Source organism: Vipera berus, assembly GCF_964194415.1.
Source record: "Vipera berus genome assembly, chromosome: 5".
In the NCBI taxonomy this organism is placed as follows: domain Eukaryota; kingdom Metazoa; phylum Chordata; class Lepidosauria; order Squamata; family Viperidae; genus Vipera; species Vipera berus.
This window is the reverse complement of record NC_138207.1, coordinates 64,555,433-64,576,408: the sequence shown is the minus strand read 5'-3', so window position 1 is coordinate 64,576,408 and position 20,976 is coordinate 64,555,433. Positions and strand designations below refer to the sequence as shown.

The 20,976-nt window shown below is 39.5% G+C and overlaps 2 protein-coding genes across 2 annotated transcripts in view; both read left to right on the top strand.

Annotated features, from left to right (window-relative positions):
* Positions 1-20,976, top strand: part of LOC308668568 ((E2-independent) E3 ubiquitin-conjugating enzyme FATS) — a gene marked incomplete at its 5' end in the record, with an annotated part of 195,044 nt that overhangs the window by 17,479 nt on the left and 156,589 nt on the right. The window lies entirely within an intron of this gene.
* The window catches only part of LOC308669307 (uncharacterized protein), a gene marked incomplete at its 5' end in the record, with an annotated part of 32,905 nt that overhangs the window by 3,593 nt on the left and 8,336 nt on the right, over positions 1-20,976 (top strand). The window contains one exon of the mRNA XM_081329943.1: positions 11,372-11,444. Coding sequence (XP_081186069.1) covers positions 11,372-11,444 — 73 coding nt within the window. The remainder of the gene's footprint in view (positions 1-11,371; positions 11,445-20,976) is intronic.

Sequence of the window (20,976 nt, the reverse complement as noted above, 5' to 3'; positions counted from 1 at the left end):
CATTCTATATGATATCTCCAAAGGTCTACAGTGCCCTTGTATATCTAATAACAAGACTTGAGCAGTCAATTCAGCTTGGCCAATCTTTTCTTGGAACTTTTCTCACATTCAAGGAACTATTCTATCAGAATGCCATTTCCTTATCCACTTTTTTTTGATTGTTTGAACCTTATCTTGTGTCTTCATAAATCATTCTGATAACTTTTAATGCACTGCATAAGCTGAAAACATCCCAAAGAAATCTTTTTGCATCTATAGCCTGCTTTGAATGGGTCTCATTATACTTCATTTTTCACATACTGTATATCCAAGGAGACAAACACAGGGGCACTAAGCAAAACATTAGCACCATGCCATGGCATTATGAATGCATCATATGCCACTGACAATATTTCAGGATATCATACAGTTAACTTAATGTCCTCTAGTTTTGTTGGTAGGATGTTGAGTATGTAGGACATGCAAGACACATTCAGGGATGACAGATGTGTTCACTGTGCAAAAGGAACAAAGTGTTTCTCAGATTGCATCTTCTCATGAGAAAATAGAACCAAGAATGTATTTATAAGCTTGGTTCCTGTATATAGTTAGAGGGAGGGGAACATTTCTGCTCTATTAAATTACTTTTCTATCCCACAGCTACAGGGCTGATCTTATAAAATGCATCTTTTAGAATAAGAATTGGAGAAACCAAATATAAAAGTAAGACTCTTATTATATTTTGGAGGAGTTGGTGGCGGCGGCAGCAGCGTGCTCCAGGGGCGAAAAGAAGCAAGGCCTCTTTAAGGAAAAGGTGGAAGAGTCAGCATCAGAAAAAGGAAAGAAGGCAAGGTTGTCAGAATACAAGCAAATTTGAGGGCTAATCCACATGGAGCCCCATTTCCATCTGTCCTGTTTGCCATCGTTCACTCCCTAGAGCAGGGGTAGGCAACCTCGGCTCTTTTATGACTCGTGGACTTCAACTCCCAGAATTCCTGAGTCAGCTATACTGACTCAGGAATTCTGGGAGTTGAAGTCCACGAGTCATAAAAGAGCCGAGGTTGCCTACCCCTGCCCTAGAGACTAAAATGGACAATGTGAAATTTGAGCGGGCCCCGAACAAGGAGTATATATCGGAGGTGGTGACCCTTTGAGAGCTTTATGCAACGAAATTTCATTTTGATGTATGCCGATTGGTGTACATTCAAAGTGACAATAAAGTTATCATCATCATAAGTCACCTGATTTATTAAAGAATGTTTATTTAGAAACATAATTTATATTTTCAAATATTTGTTCTAAATAATTCTTAGTGCCAAGAATTATGAAAAATGTACTGTTATATTCAATTGGGCAGTGTGTTGGTTCAGTGGTTAAGATGCTGAGCTTTTCAGCTGGAAAGCCAGCAGCCCAGGTTAGAGACTCAAGTGTCATGCAATGGAGTGAGCTCCGATCCTCGCCCCAGCTCCTGCCAACCTAGCAGTTCGAAAGCATGCAAATACAAGTAGATAAATAGGTATCACTTCGGTGGGAAGATAACAGTGCTCTGTGGCATCATGCTGGCCACAAGGCTGCAGAAATGTCTCTGGGCAGTACTGGCTCAATGGCCTTGAAATGGAGATGAGCACCACCCCCTATAGTCAGCAACAACTACTGGAGTAAAACTCGGCAAGGACTCCTTTACTGTTAAATTGATCCAATTTACAGAATAATTAAAAGTTATAGCTTTATAGTACTCTAGAACAGTTTCTCTCTTAACGTAAATGTATTTTTTTAAAAAAATAGAAAGTTAATTGTTTGCGATATTTCAGTTTATGTGTAAATATTCAACTGAATGTAGGTGGACTTGCAACTTAAATACTACAGCTTACATATACGTTTGTCCTGAGAGACAAAATCACTGCTACTGATAGCTTAAATTCTGATCTCTGGAAAACACAGCACACTGAACAAGTAGAGGAACCCCAGCTGGCAATTTTGCCTCCCAGTTCATTTTAGTTGGCGCCTGGGGCCAACTTCCGTGCTTGTAATATTGATCAAAGGACAGGACTGAGATGTTCCCTTCTGTCTGTAGTGTAAAAATTTTTTGTTGTTGTTAAGGGTTATTGCCTTTAAATAAGGAGTACAGCTGATTAGCCATGGCAGAGCTTGCTTGTCATCTTAAAAATGCAGAGAATGTCTTAAAAATGAGCCAGAATGTTTTAAAACAGCAGTCAAATAGCTTGGTTCTTTGTTTTGAGGGTGATCTTTATTTACACCACCCCTTTCCTCTGCTCTTATTTATTTAAGCATTCTAAGCATAGGCTTGTCATTTCCTTTTCTTTCAGTGTTTAATGTATTAAGGTACAATCTCTTCTCCCCTTGACCATAATAGGGATTTCAATATTCACCTTGGCAGGCAGGGGCATGGGAGACAAATCTGATCAAAGTCCAGGTGCTTTGTGGCTTCTTGTAGCAGGCAGCCCATTAGCACTTTTAGTTGGAAATCCAGCTGAAGGCCATAAAACGTGTATCTATGTAAAGAGGTCAACAGTTTCCTGCACGTTGCCAGAAGCATAATAGAATTTCCTTGCAAGGTATCTTGAGGTAACTTGATAGTCTGCACATAGTCTGACTGCCGTCGCAATCAGATCTATGCAGCTTACTTAAGATTGTGCCATCCTTACATCAGTCCTCATAAATAACTTAGCTAGAGCAGACATGTAGGAGGTAAAAGTACTAAGACTGTCTTTTTCGTCTCTTTGTGATAGTGACAACAGGAAACAATAGGGAGCATGCTTTACCTGGATTGTAGTCATCGATTGATTGATTATATGCCATCAAGTCAGTGTCGACTTTCAGCAATCACATAGATGCCGCAGTCTGATCCTTCAGGTCTTCCAACAATGCACCAATCCCCTCCCCTAATTGAGTTCTTCCATTTTATTGCTCGTCATCACCTTCTCCAGCATTATAGATTTCTCCAGAGAGTTAGGTGTTTGCATAATTGTTTGAAGTATGATCAATTGAGCCTGGTGATTTGTGCCTCCAATAGAAACTATTGTATGGGTTGTTACATTGACGGACTTTTTTCCCCTTGATTATCCATGATATTCTCAATAATCTTCTCCAACACCAAAGTTGAAAGCATCAACAATATTTCTATTCTTCTTCTTCATAATCCTGCTTTTACTTCCATGGAGTGTCTCAGGGAAAGTTCAGTGTCTGCATGATTCTGATTTTTACAGGTAGGGACACATCCTAGCATTGGAATATCTTTTCTAACCCTTCATTACCACTCTACCAAGTGCTAGTCAGCAGCATATTTCTTGGCTGCTGATTCCTTTAATGTTAATAGTAAAAGGCAAAAGCTATCTACTTCTTCAGTATCTTTATTGTATTTGTTGTGTACTGGGTTCGTTGCGCAGGAATGAAGATGAGGTGAGTGAGTTCAGCAAAGAGCATGGTTTATTTCTTGCAGGATCTGAACTAGAGAACTGGGCTGCAGCTGCAGCACTTTATACCCCTGGCCCCTAGGTGGCAGCCAATAGGTTTGAAGCAACCTATTGCCGCCTAGGGGCAGCCAATAGCAACGCTGGAGACGAGTTGTCTGAGGTGCTGGGAGCCGTTAGCTAGCTCCCAGCTTAAACAGCCTACCAGCCATTACCACATGGTGTTACAAGCAAGCCCAATACATTACAGTATTCTTTACTGTAAAGATCTTCATTTGATCTTCTTGGAATCACTATTTGTCAGTTAGCATCTTTAGCAAATCAGTTTGAGATTAGCACTTCTCTTTGTGATCAGATATCTTTTAGAAGACTTTCCTTGTTATTCTGTTTGCTTCCATCTTAATTGTCTTTACAGATGTATCCTCCTTATAGCTTCTAACTAGCTGTCTGAAATTATTTCCTATGTTACTTTATCAGCTCTTGTGTCTCCTCTCCGCTTCCCCTGAAATTTCCAACATTTTTTCTATCTTTCAGTTTGTTTTCTTAACAACCTCATTACACTGATTCTCAATCAATGGACTTTGAAACAGTAGTTTCATGTTCTCCTTGAAATGGCAAGCATGTGCTCCATATCATGGAAACTGGTTAGCTTTACTTAACTTTAATTTAACATGGAATTTGTGCATGAGCAGCTGCCCACATCTTTGATGTTATAATTGAGCACTTTATCTCTTTGTAGCAACAAGTCTAATTTCTGTGCATTCTATCTGGTTTTGTCCATATACGTAAGCATCATTCTGGTTGTTGGAAGACTGTTAGCAATGAAGGAAAAATTGGATTGCCAGAAATTAAATTATTCTCCTACTTCATTTTCTAGGCCATACAGTCAAATTACATTTTCCTCCTAAATATTTCCAACCCTGACATTCCAGTATCTGTAACTATTTTTATTTTTTATTTTAATTCCATTTATATCCCGCCCTTCTCCGAAGACTCAGGGCGGCTTACAAGCTTAGCAGTAGCCTTCATTCTATGTATATGCCTGCTTATTAGGGCTTTCATACACCCCCCAAGCGGCATTATTACAAAGTCAGCTTAATTGCCCCCAACAATCTGGGTCCTCATTTTACCTACCTCGGAAGGATGGAAGGTTCAGTCAACCTTGAGCCTGGTGGGATGCGAACCTGCACTAATTGCAGGCAGCTGGTGTTACTTAAGGAGGCATTAGCCCACTGCTCCACCAAGGCTCTTTTATACAAGCAGCGCAACTTGCTCCCATGTTCTGTTGATTTCAGTATAAGAAATCTTTGAATAAACATAATGTAAATTGTTTTGCAAAGTTTTCCCAAGGCAAGCATGAACTGCTTTAAGCTTTCTAGAATTTTGGCAGAACACAACTGAAATTAAGCTCCTATTGTAACTCAAGAATATTAGCCATTATAAAGTTCAACATCTTAGGCCATTAAGGCTGATTCCCAAACATATATCTTCCTTGAATTCCAAATCATGCTATTTTTTAAAAGCGGAAGTTGCTAGTTTACATGGACTACTTTCTTACTCTGAGAATTTCTAGCTGCTCAGGAAACTTTGGCATCCTTTAATCTTGGAGCAATCTTTTCATAGTAAAAATGAAGCAAATGAAAAAGCTGTGTTTTGTTTAGAAACTACTTTCTTCTTTCACTAAATATATTTGATGGGGGAGAAAGAGGCTTTCAAAGTCATGAAGGAGGAAACAACAAACTGAAAATTCTCTGAGCTATAAATCCAATCAGAATCTTTGGAAATATATTATTTTTTTCTTTGCAGCTATCAACAAACATTGTACATAAAAATGTCTGAGAGAAGATTGTCGAGATTACTATTTTTAACAAGAATGGAAATAATTACTCCAGTAATTAAAAATCTTATTCCCTTCCATCCCTTTGGTTCTGTGATTTAAACAACTTATTAAATACATGGCTTATATAGAAAAGGTGCTCTTGTCGTCTTTGTAACAGTTTCAGAAATGCAGTTGCATTCTAGCTATATTTATCTCTCTTCAGAAATTATAAAAGAAGGTTTACCCTTAACTAAGCAATTACTTATTGTTCTGTGAACCCTTTGAATGCTTCTGTATTCAAAAGCTACCTAACAGAAGTAGCATACTTGCCACATATACATTACATTGTGCTTGTAGATCTGCTGTTCCCCTAAAATGGAGCATATGCTAGAGCTCTAAGCACTCATGAGAATAATTAATTTTATGCATACTGGCTTTAATCTGGATGCCTAAAGGGTGACTTTGCATGTTGCTTAATTATTGCTAAGAAAGAAGGAAAACATTACTAGATCACTTTTCCCCCAAAATGCTAGAGCAGGGGTGTCAAACTCAATTTCACTGAGGGCCGCATCAGCATTGCTGTTGCCCTCAGGGGGCTGGGTGGGTGTGGCCTGGGTGGGCGTGGCCTACTGGGTGGGCGTGGCTAGAGTGCGTATGGCCTACTAGGTGGGCGTGGCCAGCTCTACATCGTTCGCATCAAGGGTGCCTATGGGGGCCTGGGCAGGAGTGGGACAGATCTGAGGGTCTCTGGCAGGAGGAGAGTCTCTGGGCCAGGGCCAAGGCAGTGGGGGCCATTCCCTCACTGTTTCCAAGATGGCTTCGCGGGCCACATGAAACCACTTCGCGGGCCGCATCCGGCCCCCGGGCCTTGTGTTTGACATGTCTGTGCTAGAGCAAGGAAGAGGTACCTTTATAGAGGCAATGTTGGTGAACACAATTCTTTTCAGTTTCTTGTAATATGCATCAGTTGTTGATAAGACACTTATTATTTTAATGTCAGAGAAATAATTTTTCCTCTCAGCATGTAAAATAAGAGATCTATCTGAATTATAAAATGCATCATCTTTATGTTAGTTTTGTTTAGATATCCTAAATATGTTTTTTCGTGAGGTAACTGGACTTTCTTGGGGTTTTTTTTGAAGACGTTTCATTTCTCATCCAAGAAGCTTTTTCAGCTCTGACTGGATGGTGGGGAATCAACCACCCAATCAGAGCTGAAGAAGCTTCTTGGATGAGAAGTGAAACATCTTCAAAGAAAAACAAGAAAGTCCAGTTGCCTCGTGAAAAAGCATCTTTGAGATAACTATGACCTGGATGACTGAGAATTTCCATGGACATTTTGTTTAGATACATATCAAAGTTGAGATCTTGGATTTTCTTAATGCAGGGAATTATTGCTTATATTTAAACAATTATTTCATAAAAGATTGGTTTAAAAGCCTCTGAGTGTTTTCTGTGCCACTTGAGCAACACAAATCCAAGCTGCAATAATTTCTATAATTTATTTATTTATTTATTTATTTGATTTGATTTGTATACCGCCCTTCTCCCTAAGGAATCAGGGCAGTGAACAGTGACATAAATGTCAAAATGTACAAATACAGAAAATTGAAAATAAATTAAGCCCTACTGCCCAAATGTAGAAGATAAGTTAAAACCACAATTAAAATTAAACCCGTCAGACCAGACTGGATTGCTTAAATAGATATGTTTTTAGATAGTGTCGGAAGGAGCGAAGGTCGGGAGCCATCCGGAGCTCAACCGGTAAATGGTTCCATAGGTCAGGGGCGCTTACAGAGAACGCTCTCCCCCTGGGAGCCACCAAGCGGCATTCTCCGAACGGTGGCACCCTTAGGAGGCCCTCTCTGTGGGAGTGTACCGGGCGGAGGGGAGTTGATGCCGGCAGCAGGTGATTCCCAAGGTACTCCGGACCCATGCCATGTAGGGCTTTGAAAACCATTACAAGCACCTTGAATCTCACACGGAGGATAACTGGGAGCCAATGCAGCTCACGGAGTAGAGGTGTAACATGGGAGTATCGGGAGGCTCCCAATACAACTCTCGCAGCTGCATTCTGTACCAGTTGGAGCCTCCGAGTGGTCCTCAAGGGCAGCCCCATGTATAGAGCATTGCAGTAATCTAAACGAGAGGTCACGAGCGCATGAGTGACTGTACGCAGGGCATCCCGGTCCAGATAGGGCCGTAATTGGTGCACCAGGCGAACCTGGGCAAAGGTTCCCCTAGTCACAGCTATTATGTGGTCTTCCAAAGAAAGCTGTGAGTCTAGGAGGACTCCCAAGTTATTTCATCCCATTGCTAATTAAAAAAATCAAAGCATTGAAGAGTAGTCCTAGTTCTCCTCTATAGAGGAGTTGAGCGTACAGTATAGTAGAACTACCAGAACTGCACTGCAAAAATGTATACAACCACTAGACGGTAGCAAGCAGCCATTGTTTTCTGTATTACTTTGCTGCCATTTTGCAAGCCAGATTTGGTAACCTTAGCTTAGTGGCAGATCTTTGTATGAATAAAGACCATTTAAGTAAATTAAATGTTTTTAAAAATCCCAATTAATTAAAAATGATTAATTTTCTCCTCAAAGACAGCATATTTTGTGTCCAGTTTTGCTGAGCCCTAGAAAACACAAATTCTTTACAGCCTAGCAGCAACATTTTTTGATGCCAACTTAAAACACATCAAAACATCTGTTTAAACATAAAATAATTCTTGAATTACAATAATAATTTATAATGTGTTTTGCTGACTTAAAAATATAGAATCACAAATGTCATAATCCAGAGGTCCCCAACCCTTTGGGCACCAGGGGCTGCTTCCATGGAGAGAGGTTTTCCCATGGGCTGGAGAGTGTGTGGTTTTGTGTGCTGCCTGCATCCTGTGGATGGGGCTTTGCTTGTTTGTGCAGACCGGTTGCTGGCATGCTGCGGCCCAGTCAGTGGCGTAGCGTGGGTTGTCAGCACCCGGGGCAAGGCAAGTAATTTGCGCCCCCTAACCCGTGGATTTTAGCACTCGAGTCTCTTCCACTAGATTAGTTAAAGAAACCCTTACCCCCTAAGCACATGTATTGTTTGTTATGAAAATACTGATGTAATTAAAGTAAAATGCATCTAATGCACCCCCCCAGATGTTGCACCCGGTGCGGCCGGCCCCCCCTGCACCCCCCAAGCTATGCCACTGGGCCCAGTACCAGTCGACGGACTGGGGTTTGGGGACCCCGTCATAAACCGCTAAATATGCAAAAAGGCCCAAAAGATGAAAGAACCGAAACATCTTCATTCATATCAAAATTAGACAATTCTACCATTTTATTCTAAGCAAAAGACGTTATCTCTGAGATAAAAAACAGTTGGAAATCTAAATGAAGTATCTAATGCTTTTTCCTTTTTGACTTATTTTAGATCAGTAACATTAAACAAGATATAAGAATGACTAAATAGAGTTCAGAAACAGAACTACTGTTAAGTTGTATTTCTAGGGCAATGATTGCATCAGATTCCATAGCAATGTTGATGGGTGACTGTTGATCATATAATGTACTGTTTATGGCTATTTACTGTAGATAACATGCACAAAGACATTAATGTTCTGTCATCATACCAGAAATTCACAATACAGTCAATACCATTATTACAATAATTGAATTATTGTGGAAGAAAGAAAATATTAGTCATGATACTAATACCAAAATAAACTCATTTGTTCACGAAAAAGAACCTTTACAAAGTAAAAGTAAAGTAAAAAATATCCTTGAAATGTAATTGGAAGATGATATCCATAAAATTTAGACTTTCAAAAAAAGCCTTTTTGTAACCAGTCAAAAATTATTTACAAAAAAGTATTTTATATATTCAAGTCAAATTCTTAAAAGAGCTTCATGAGGATAATATTATATAAGCTGCAAAACAGTCAACTCTTCTGAAAAATTCATTTTATCTATGACACAGGCATGCCACTTATATTTCCAGCTTTCTGAAGGTCAGCTCCGTTCAGAGTGACAAATTTGGAATTCTTATGCTTTGGGTTTTTTTTATCAATATCTTTGGCCAGTCTTTGAGATTACAGTCTGCAGTACTGCATACTAACCACTGCACCACCATGGCTCACAGTATATATGTTTAATGGTGCAAGTAGACTGTTTTAGTTTGGTAAGAAATCTGTCTATAGGCGAAGAGCAATAAAGGAAACTATTTAGAAGAGCTTCTACTTGTCTTTCTCAGTTATTGGAGTCTGAAACCTTCTCTGCAAGATCTGCTGTGATGCTCCTGCAAAAAGCCTGGCTCCATGCTGTGTGGCTTTATAGGTGATAACCAGTATCTTAAATTGCAACTAGAAGCCTGCTTTTTTTTTCTTTTCTATTTTAGGTTACCATTTTAAAGCTTACGCTGTCCGGAGTCCTAATTTTAATCGCACTCTTTTGTTGCATGCAGGTAGCCTAAGTAATTATTTTAGCAGGTTTTGCTTTAAATATTATTTTTAGCCGTATTTCTTTCCATGTATTTTTCTGAATTATTCTGATATTGCCAATTCAGTTTTGGATATTTGCCTACGGGTTTTCTTGTACTGGTTAATGATTGCAATGAAGTTGTTCTATTTCAACATGTGAGAAAGTCTTTCCAACTAATCAAAAAGGCTCTAGTAGATTATATTTGCCTCATATGTAACCTGAATCTAAATAACCAACCTATCTTCCCTTCGCTCTCCAATCTCCTCGCCCCCCCAATTTAAATCCTACTGTATATCAGTCTAGCTATTTTATCTATTTTATGAAGTGAAGTGCAGCTCACAAAAGCTTATGCCTTTTAATAAAATGTCTTGATTTGAAAAGGCACTACCTGACTTCTGATTTTTTTTTTGCCACCATATAGATCTATTTCAACAATTTCGCAGCTAAATAACTCTCAATAGCTTTTTCCTTGAGATGGATTATTTTATAATTTCAAGGATACTTGATATGGTCAGACATTGATTGAAGCTTTCTGATGCCTGCTTGAAGCTTTCCCACTACTAACAGTTCTCCTTTCTTCACCACTGACCCTGATCTTCAGATCTTCTCCTATCAAGTGTTTTCTTGAACTGAAACCCTTATTCCATTCTGTGTTTTGCTGCCTCAGCTACCAACATTAGTCATTCTACAATCAACAATAAACCTATTCAGTTTTTTTTAAAAAGTCAGCTTGTAGGTTCATTGTCATAGTAACAGTATGATTGCCACGTTAGCCTTGGGCTAATAAATTTTAACAAAAGCGTGTTTATACTTTGATTTTATTCTTACACAATACTTGCTCACAGAATATAAGCATTACAATGCATAAGCAGATAAAATAATATTTCTTGCTTTGCCCATAAATATAACCAGAAACTTTTGGATTGCTCGTGCATTCCAGTTCAATACTGTATACTAAATTTAGCATTCCACAATAAAGATATCCCTTGGTCAAGTCAGATAGCAGGTCCATTTAGCCCAATACTGTCTGTTATTTCTGAATAGCAATTAGTTTACAGATTGTTCTGGCAAAAGCAATGTTTTCTACAGTATCTGTATAGTCCAAGGGCTTTGATAATCTTCAATTTAAAATTCACCTAAATCATGATTCATGCTAACTCAGTAGATATTACTGAGACAGATATTTGGTTAGCATAGCAAATTTTACCTTCGTAATATCTAGTGAGAAATGGGAATAAATGAATGGGCCATTTTTTACACTATGAGCTTCATCTGCATGCAGTTACAGACTTCCTTAAACTTTCTAGAGAACTGCCAAGCATTTCAAATATTTTGCCTTCATTACCGTGGAAACATTTCCATTTCAGGGTGGTTAAACCTATTGCTTGATAGCAGTATGTTATTTAGTCTTTACACTTCCTTTGAAGTCATCAGTGTCCGAATTTCCTTTTCTGACAAAATTGGCTCTGGGGGGGCAGGGAAAGAAGGAATACTTCACTCATTTTATTTCTCAGCAACATGCTGTCTTTGGGTCTGATCCTGTTTATGCTTAATGCACAAAAGCTTTCAAATGGTAATGTGCTTTGGGACTGGTATTGCATACTTTTTCCCCCCGAAAGTGAATAGACTTGATACTAAGCTACTGATAAATAAAAATATGTTATTTTGTTTTGTTTACAGATTTGTAATAGCTTTTTTTCATTATCAAAAGATCAGTTTCTCTGGAGAGCAAAAGAAAGTCCTTCTAATTCAGGTAATCATTTTTAATCTTTGGGGTGGGGAAGGAAACTTAATATTTATCTCTCTTCTTATAAACTATTAATCATGAGACATCTTCTCTGAAGCACACTCTATCTCATAATGCTGTGCTAGCAAGGGACGAAGCAGATTAGAATTTCTGAGCCAAAGCAGGAAGCTTTCAAAAAAGAAAGAAAGGGAAATACATATGAACATTGACTTCATTGAGATGAGGATACTGCAATGTAAGATTTCTCTCACTATTCTCCAGACTGTGATCCCCCTGGCGGTTGCATTACAATCAAAGTACAGGTAGTCCCTGTTTAAGGATGGCAACTGCGCTGCACTGGCTTCCGGTTGCCTTCCGTGTGAAGTTCAAGGTGCTAACAATGACATACAAAGCCCTACATGGCATGGGTCCGGACTACCTACGGGAGCATCTTCTGCCGATGTCAGCACCCCACCGTCCTGTGCGCTCCCACAGAGAGGGCCTCCTCAGGGTGCCACCGCTCAAGGAATGTCGGCTGGTGGCCCCCAGGGGGAGGGCATTCTCAGTGGGTGCGCCAGCCCTCTGGAACAGCTTACCAACCGAAATCCGGATGGCCCCCGACCTCCGTACCTTCCGACGCGACTTAAAAACCTTCCTGTTCCAGCAGTCCGGCCTGGCATGATAGCGTTAATTGGGGTCCCAGTTTGTTTTCAATATTGTTTTTATTACTTTTTATTGTTCATCTGTAGACCTTCCTTCCTCTGTACACCGCCCCGAGTCCCTCGGGAGAAGGGCGGTTTATAAAAACTAATAAATAAATAAATAAATAAATAAACTGGGATGGGGATTTCTGTTGCTGTGGTTATATGATGCAAAGTCATATGAAGGCACTGCTTAATGATGGCAGTTCCAGCACTTCCAGTTGCGGTCATTAACTGAATCAAATGATGTTATTAATGTTGTCATTTGTCACATCATACTGGCACTTCCCTCCCCATCCCATCCCATCCCATGCAATCCCAGGCAGTTTTCAGATTTCTCTATATTCTGTTAAGGAAGCATTAATGGGCAAGAATAGATTGGCCCTGATATTCCCCTGTTATTTCAACTTTTTGCTAAACTGTTAGGAGCTATAGAGTTAAAATATATAGAGTCCTGCAGGCTGACCAGTTTAATGCTATTGCATAATTCTGAAAAACCACCAGCACAGCAGAGCACGACACAGCACAGCACAGCAATGCTGTATCCAGGTATTTATAGAGGGAATAACAAAATTGTGGCATTGGAGGCTTATCTGAAACTGGACAAGTGGGCAGATGCCTTTATTAGTCTGAATCAGCCAGTATGTACTGCTGTGATTCCAATCTTTGCTAATACAATGAGAGGGGAAGCATAACTTAGACCTGTCCACAACCGCGCGTAGGTGTCAATGCATACCAACACTGTGAAGGAATAGATGAGTAAGTGTAGGTTGCAGATGGTTACAGACGGGCTGGTGCGTACACCTCCAAATCTGAACTACATGTTATGTGGAGACGTATGTTCTGCATGCTAATTGGTGGATCCAACTTCCTGTTGGGAAGTTTTCTATACTTCATTGTTTTAGTGCCCTCCCAGCCAGAGCGTTAACATTCAGAGATGTATAAATGCAAAAGCTATTCAACTGTCTCTGAACAAACACATACATACTGTCTCGGACATAGAGTGACACAGAAATATAATTCCCGCAATAGTCCATGCATGTTGCGACTGTGCTTGGATACTGTTGGAAAAAAAACTTTATATAAGCACCAGTAGGGGAAAACACTACTGTATTTTAGCCCCAGTACAACTAAGGTTGACTTAAAGCTGTCTAATTCATGGACTGGGGATGAGATGGCAATCTCACTGGCTGTAAATAAGGGCATGCTTGTATTGTGATGAGATGTAAGTGAGCAAGTCCTACTTCAGGTTGATGGCTGCTTTACATAATGCATTTGGTCTCAGATTTATCCTGTGGCTGTAATATATTAGAATTCAACCAATGTATTCTTTTAAACTAGGAGGCATTGCTTCTTTTCTTTTTTCTTTTGCCATATGGGTAGAAAAGAAAACTGTCTGAATATGTTTATAAAAATACTACTTGCTTCTGGTTGACTAGAATTAGGTTCTACAAACTACTACCAAATCTCAATGTAATCAATAATAGAGGAATGCAATAACTTTTTGAGCCATTGCAAATCTGTGAAAATATTCTATAGGTAATCCTCAATTTAAAATTTATGTTGCGAGACATTTGTTAAGTGAGTTTTGCCCCATTTTATGACCTTTCTTGCCATAGAAGTTAAGTGAATCATTGCGTTGTTAAGTTAGCAATATAGTTGTTAAGTGAATCTTGTTTCCCCATTGACTTTGCTTGTCAGAAAGTCGCAGAAGAAGATCACGTGACCCTGGGACACTGCCACCTTCATAAATATGAACCAGATGCCAAGCATTTTAATTTTGATCACGTAACTGTGGGGATGCTGCAGTGGCCATAAGTGTGAAAAATGGTCATAAGTCACTTTTTTCAGTGCCATTGTAACTTTGAACAGTCACAAAATGAACTGTTGTAAGTCCAGGACTAACTGTAGATCTCTTTGGGCCTGAGTATGTTATTAGGGATGTGGTGGCTCAGTGGGTTAGGATGCTGAGCCTGTCGATCAGAAGGTCGGCAGTTTGGCGGGTCGAATCCCGAGTGCCGCGTAACAGGGTGAGCGCCTGTTACTCGTCCCAGCTTCTGCCAACCTAGCAGTTCGAAAGCACGTAAAAATGCAAGTAGAAAAATAGGGACCACTACGGTGGGAAGGTAACAGCGTTCTGTGCGCCTTTGGCATCTAGTCATGCCGCCCACATGACCACGGAGACATCCTCGGACAAGCGCTGGCTCTTTGACTTTGAAACGGAGATGAGCACTGGCCCCTAGAGTCGGAAACGACTAGCACCTTTACCTTTTATGTTATCGGCTGTTTTCTCTTTCTTTGCTCTTTCTTGCCATTCCCTACACAGCTTTGGGTTCCTATAATAAAACCATTTCTGCACAGGACAGCATGGCGTATTCCCTACCCCATGGCTTTGCCTACAGAAGTTCCTAGCTTTTCTTGAATCCACCAGTACCATTCTTTTCTTCTCATCTGCCTTACCAGCTGTATAATCACCTCAGTTTTCCCCTCTGACTTACAATTTCTGCCTTGTTGGTTTTCAATTATGGTACCGATGCCAAGATTTCCTTATCTCCTACTCCACAAGATGTCTGCTGGTGAATTTTAAGGCTGAATTATGTTATCATTGAATACAAAGACATTACATATTCTGCCAGCTGATATAGCACTTAGTGAGGTGGCCCAAGGATTTAATGGGAATTACAGCTGACTTTATAAATCTAAAAATTGCACTTCAGTTTGAGGAACTGGTCTCCTGAATCTGGCTTGTTTTCTATTATTTCTTATTATAGTGGTCTAATTATGGTGGTCTTAGGAAACTGACCACTGCATATCTTATAGCACACAATTTTATACTGCCACAGAGATGTAATGATAGATCCTCATATACAGCACTAGCCTGATATACTATCCATTCATGAATGTGTATATTTGATATAGCAATCTTATAGCTACACAAAAATAGCCCAGTTTTCCCATAAAATGTATAAACTGTCAGTCCACGAGTTATGTTTTATGGAATAGTTATGGAAGGCTTCTGTTGCCTGGAATATCTTTTATTAAATCTGGACATGGCTTTAACATTACTGAACTTCTGAAATATTGTAGTCTTAGTAAAATGTACTAAATCCCAAAAGACAAAGACCTGCACATTATATAATGAGTAAATTCTGACCTATTTTCCATTGCATCTAATGTATTTCACAGATTAACATTTTGAGAAATGCTACTTCCCTTTCAGGAAATATGTAATGCAGGTTTCATTAGGCAGGTTTATTATTGTTATTGCCATTGTTATTACAGGTAGTCCTTGTTTAGCTGCCACACTTGAGACCAGAAACTCTAACGCTAAGTAAAACATCATGTAACTGCAATGGATTTATGATTCCACTTCCTCTGAGGTCATTAAGTGTATCATCGCAAGTTGTTAAGTTGAGGCATCATCTGGCCGCAACTTGTGATTTTACTGCCTACTTGACTATGCTTGTCAGAAGCCAGTTGTGAAGTATGCAAATTGTGATTATGCAACTGCAGGATACTGTAATGGTTGTAAATGCCCACCTGTCCCAAAATATCAATCGCATGACCACAGGATCACTGCAATGGTTATAAATGCAAGGACTGCTTATAAAGTTATTTTTTCACTCTACTGTACCTTCAAACACTCGCTAAACAGAGCAGTTATTATGTATTATTTACATATTCAGAAAACAAAGTAAATCATTAAATAGGTAATCAGCCAGACAGGAAATATGTCCAGATAAATTAATTCTAATTTGTTGTAAAGGTACATTAACAGAAACTTGGCAAGTCTGTAAGTACTGTTCTCCCACTGTTACCTTTACAGCCTGAGAACTGAGGCAGAGTCTCTTCTCTTGTCCCACCCACAACGCAGCTGTCTCTTATCTGACCATTCCGTATGGAGCATGTCTTCTCCCAGCCTCCCAAGCCCTTTTCCAGATACCACTACATATTCTATAGTCTGTATTCCTTAAAGTACCTTAAAACATACTGAAGCCCAACAGCAGTTGTATTTATGTACTTATTTGTATTCTGTGTTTATACTTTCCCTTTAATTCAGGAGCTGAAAATGCCACACATAATGGTCCCCTCTCTTGTTATTCCACATAACAACAACCCTGTGAGATGTGACTAGCCCAATGTCATCTAATCAGTTTATTCTATGTCTGACGATGGACAAGAACCTGATCTCCCTGCTCCTAATCCAATATCTTAATAATCTACTATAACAGCTCTCTTTAATAGCTGTTTTAATATTTAATAATGTAATATTTAATCAGATTTAATAGCTGGCAATTTCCCAGATTATCAGGCTTACCGTTCATTTCTGAAAACAGTAATGGGAATTATTTGCATAATTCCTATTTAACCAGTCAACAGCAATGACTTATCTCATTTGACACCAGGAATTAATTTTGTCCCACATTAAGACATTTGGTGAGCATAATTGGTTCCTTCCTTTCCAGGGTGCAGCAAAGCTTGTTTGAGTCCCTGAGTGTTTCTTTAAATAGTAAATCAGAGCATATTTTTGTTGTTGATCCAGCGTGTAAGTGAAACCTTGTAGATAGTTTGCCAATAAAAGGATATGTCATTCTAGTACAAATCAGAATAATATCTGGATATTTTTTCATTACAATTGCTGAAGTGGAGGGAGTTCGATCCAATTACTTCTCCTACTATATTCATCTCCAGAGAAATTGATGTGACTCTTATAATCATAATGGGGGAACTCAAACTTTTAAATATTAAGATAATCATTGCATTAGAGAACTTTTGCAGAGTTAGATTAGTTAACAAGTTCAGATAACGTTTTTCCTATTTGAGGAAAAGTTGCAATTTATTAATATCTTTTACCAGAAAGTACAGAATGACATTGTTAGTTATATATTTAAAGAAAATGACTAGGTATTAGGATTATTCTTACTATTCTTGGCAATAGACTTCTTCTAACCTGAACTTCTGGCCAAACTGCATTATCATTTTCAATAGACTGTTGTGGCATAGTGATTACTAATACTGTAAATGTTTTGACACATGTTATCACTATGCCGTTTAAACAATTTATTATGTGAGTGGATCCTGGGTTAAGGTTACTCTCTGTATCAAGACTCTACAAATACATTGCTCAACTGACAAAGTGCATATGGATATCAAAGTGGTGTCTGTATGCACCCATTAAGAGAAAGCAAATGAAAACATTGAGGATGGATGCAAGAGATATTATTAACTGCTATGGATGGGAAGGTAACAGCGTTCCGTGCGCCTTTGGCGTCTAGTCATGCCAGCCACATGACCACGGAGATGTCCTCGGACAAGCGCTGGCTCTTCGGCTTTGAAACGGAGATGAGCACCGGCCCCTAGAGTCGGAAACGACTAGCACGCATGTGCGGGGGAACCTTTACCTTTACCTTTATGGATTTTTTGCCGAGGAGAAGAGATATCGGCCATACAAATAAAAGCAAAAGCACTAAAACAAAAGTTTCAGACATATGTGTTTCTTCCCGTCTCAATCAACAGGGAATAAAAATCCTGTGCCAAAATTTCACCACAAAAGCAGAAGAGGCTTCATGAGATGAAGAACAAGGTACAGACTTCTTAGAATAATCCATCCTTCCACAACTCATGCCTACAATCTTGTCTTCAAAAATTGAATCATTCTCAACAAACATTTACAGTATGTGATGCCCATCTCACTATTGCAGTGACTCTGGGCAGCTTACAAAATGATAAAAAGGTTAAAATGTAATAAAAATAATCAAAATTAAGAAGATTAAATAAGAAACTAAAAACTAAGAACAGGCAAAATGGAGGTGAGGATGTTTTTTCTACTCCATGTAGTAAGCAACCCTCAACTTAGAGCGCTCCTATTGGGGGCCCAGGCCAGCCAGCAGAGCCAGATTTTAAGGCTCTTCCGGAAGGCTATGAATATAGGGGCTGATCTCACTTCCAGCGAGAGAATATTCTAAAGTTGGCGGCCATAGCAAAAAAGGCTCTTCTCCTGGATCCCACCAGTTGAAATTCTTTGGCAGATGGGATCTGAAGTAAGCTTCTTCAACCAAACACCTTGAGTTAGACCTAGAAGGAAACTGGCAAACAATGCAACTCACACAACAGTGATATATGCTCTAGGGCAGGGGTAGGCAACCTTGGCTCTTTTATGGCAACCTCTGTGATATTGGAACACTGCTATCATGTCATCCCTAGTCCTTCTTTTAATTAGACATACCCAATTCCAGCAACTGTTCTTTATATGTTTTATCCTCCAGTCCCCTAATCATCTTTGTTTATTTATTTATTTATTAATTTATTATTGGGACTTATATGCCACCCTATCTCCCGAAGGACTCAGGGCAGCTAACAACAATAAAAGACAACAATACAAAAGTTAAAAAGAATTAAATAAACAGCCCCAATAGAATAATTTAAAATTGGAGTTAAAAATTAAAAAAAACATTTTAAAATCCCTGTCATCAGTCCAGGTCAGCCTGATGGAAAAGAAGTGTTTTAAGGCCGTGGCGAAAGGACCAGAGATCCGGGGCCATCCGGAGCTCAAGGGGAAGTTGGTTCCATAGGGCTGGCGCTCCCACAGAGAAGGCCCTCCCCCTGGGGATCACCAGCCGACATTGTCTAGCCGACGGTACCCTGAGGAGGCCCTCTCTGTGTGAGTGTACTGGGCGATGGGAGATTGTTCCCGGCAGCAGACGGTCCTGCAAATATCCCAGGCCTAAGCCATGTAGGGCTTTAAAGGTAAGTACCACCACCTTAAATCTCACCCGGAGGACAACCGGTAACCAATGCAGCTCACGCAGGGGTGAAATATGGAAGTATCGGGATGCTCCCATCACTACCCGCGCGGCCGCATTCTGCACCAGCTGGAGCCTCTGGGTGGTCTTCAAGGGCAGCCCCATGTAGAGAGCATTGCAGTAATCTATATGGGAGATAATGAGTGCGTGAGTGACCATACGTAGGGCATCTCGGTCCAGATAGGGGCGCAACTGGTGCACCAGGCGAACCTGGGCAAATGCCCCCCTGGCCACGACTCCAATATGATCTTCAAAACTGAGTCGTGAATCCAGGAGGATGCCTAAATTGCGTGCCCTATCAATGGGAGATAACACCTCTCCTCCCATAACCAAAGATGGAACCTCTTGGACTAAACGAGATGCCGGTACATAAATCCACTCAGTCTTGGCCGGGTTGAGCCGGAGCCTGTTCTTCCCCATCCAAATCCGTACCGCTTCCAGGCAACGGGACATCACGTCGAGGGCATCACTGGGTTGTTGCTCTTCTCTGCACTCTTTCTAGAGTCTCAACATCTTTTTCACATCGTGGCGACCAAAACTGGATGCAGTATTCCAAATGTGATCTTACCAGGAGGTTATGAAGTGGTACTAACACTTCACTTGATCTTGATTCTATCCCTCTGTTAATGCCAATGGAGAATCTGTATATTAGTAAAACTCTTGTTCCCATAACCTTTAATTGGGTGAAACAGTGCATCATATGGCAACATTTTTTAAACTAAGGTACCTCAGGTAGACTAACTTACAGAAGGAATCCAAAATTCAGGGTACATGGCTCCAGTGGAATTGATGTTTGGCAAATGTTATAAAACAATTTATGATATAAAAATTATCATAAAACATTTTATGACATAATACAAAACATCACAAAACATTTCCTGTGATCATCTCTTGATATTTAACACTATACAGCACAAGGACTACTTTCAATGCAGATACATCTCTGAATATCTCCCTGAGTTTTAAAGATTCCCCCCCCCACTATATTAGAAGTGTTGCCATTGCTGAAGACACTGGGAAATCTGTTAAGGAAATATTTCTGAAATAATAACCTAATGGATCATGGGTTGTCTAATGCACTTTAAAATTAAAGCCTTAATTTTTAGAGTCTAATTTTACTCTATTGTAGATTTTTGCATCCTAATTTCTCCAAAATATAATATCTAATTTAAAGGGTGTGGATATTTTGAGCTCACTGGAAGACATCTATTACCAGGATATATAACTGATCTTTTTAACTTTATGTAAAATATGAATAGTTTATGGTGAGATGTGCTTAAAGGTACATGTGGAAGTCTGTCTTAGAGATTTGAAGATTTAATTCAAGGCAGTTATCAGAAATGACTGATTTATTCCTAGAAATATTTTTGGGAAGGGAATTATTTTACACAAGTCATTAAAGTCTCCTATTATTTACAGCTTGATTGCTTGTTTTAATGACATTTTAATAATATTGAGCTGCTTGAAAAGAGATGCTGATGAGCTGATATTGTGTTTTTTGGGATGAGCGTGGCAAAATGCTCATTTCATGAATGATTATTCCAAAACAAGCATCATCCTATCAGTTTCATACAACACAAGCCATTGAATTAGAAAAAAGTTGCTCCTGCTGAAAAATAGCTCTGCCTACATGAAATGTTCCACAAATGTTTCACTCCAGAAGATAGGCTTAAGATACAGGAGGATCTGGACAGACTTGAACACTGGGCGCTATCTAACAAAATGAAATTCAATGGTGAAAAATGTAAGGTTCTACATTTGGGCAAGAAAAACCAAACATACAGATATCAATTGTTGTATCAAGCCAACAATTTGGCTCCAGAAGTTCCTAAACTCTTTAGGTTTTTTTTTTCCAGGGGAAAAGATGAGAGCTGGGAAAAAGGAATTGCATTCCTAAAGTTCGGTTGATGAAAGCTTCCACTGAACAGTGATACTACATTAATTTCAACTTACAACTTTTCCCTTCTTTAATATATGTGTCAACTCTACAAATGAGCACGGCTGCAGCCATTTTTCCTATTCATTTTTGGTTGCCACATAGAATGGAGGGAGGGG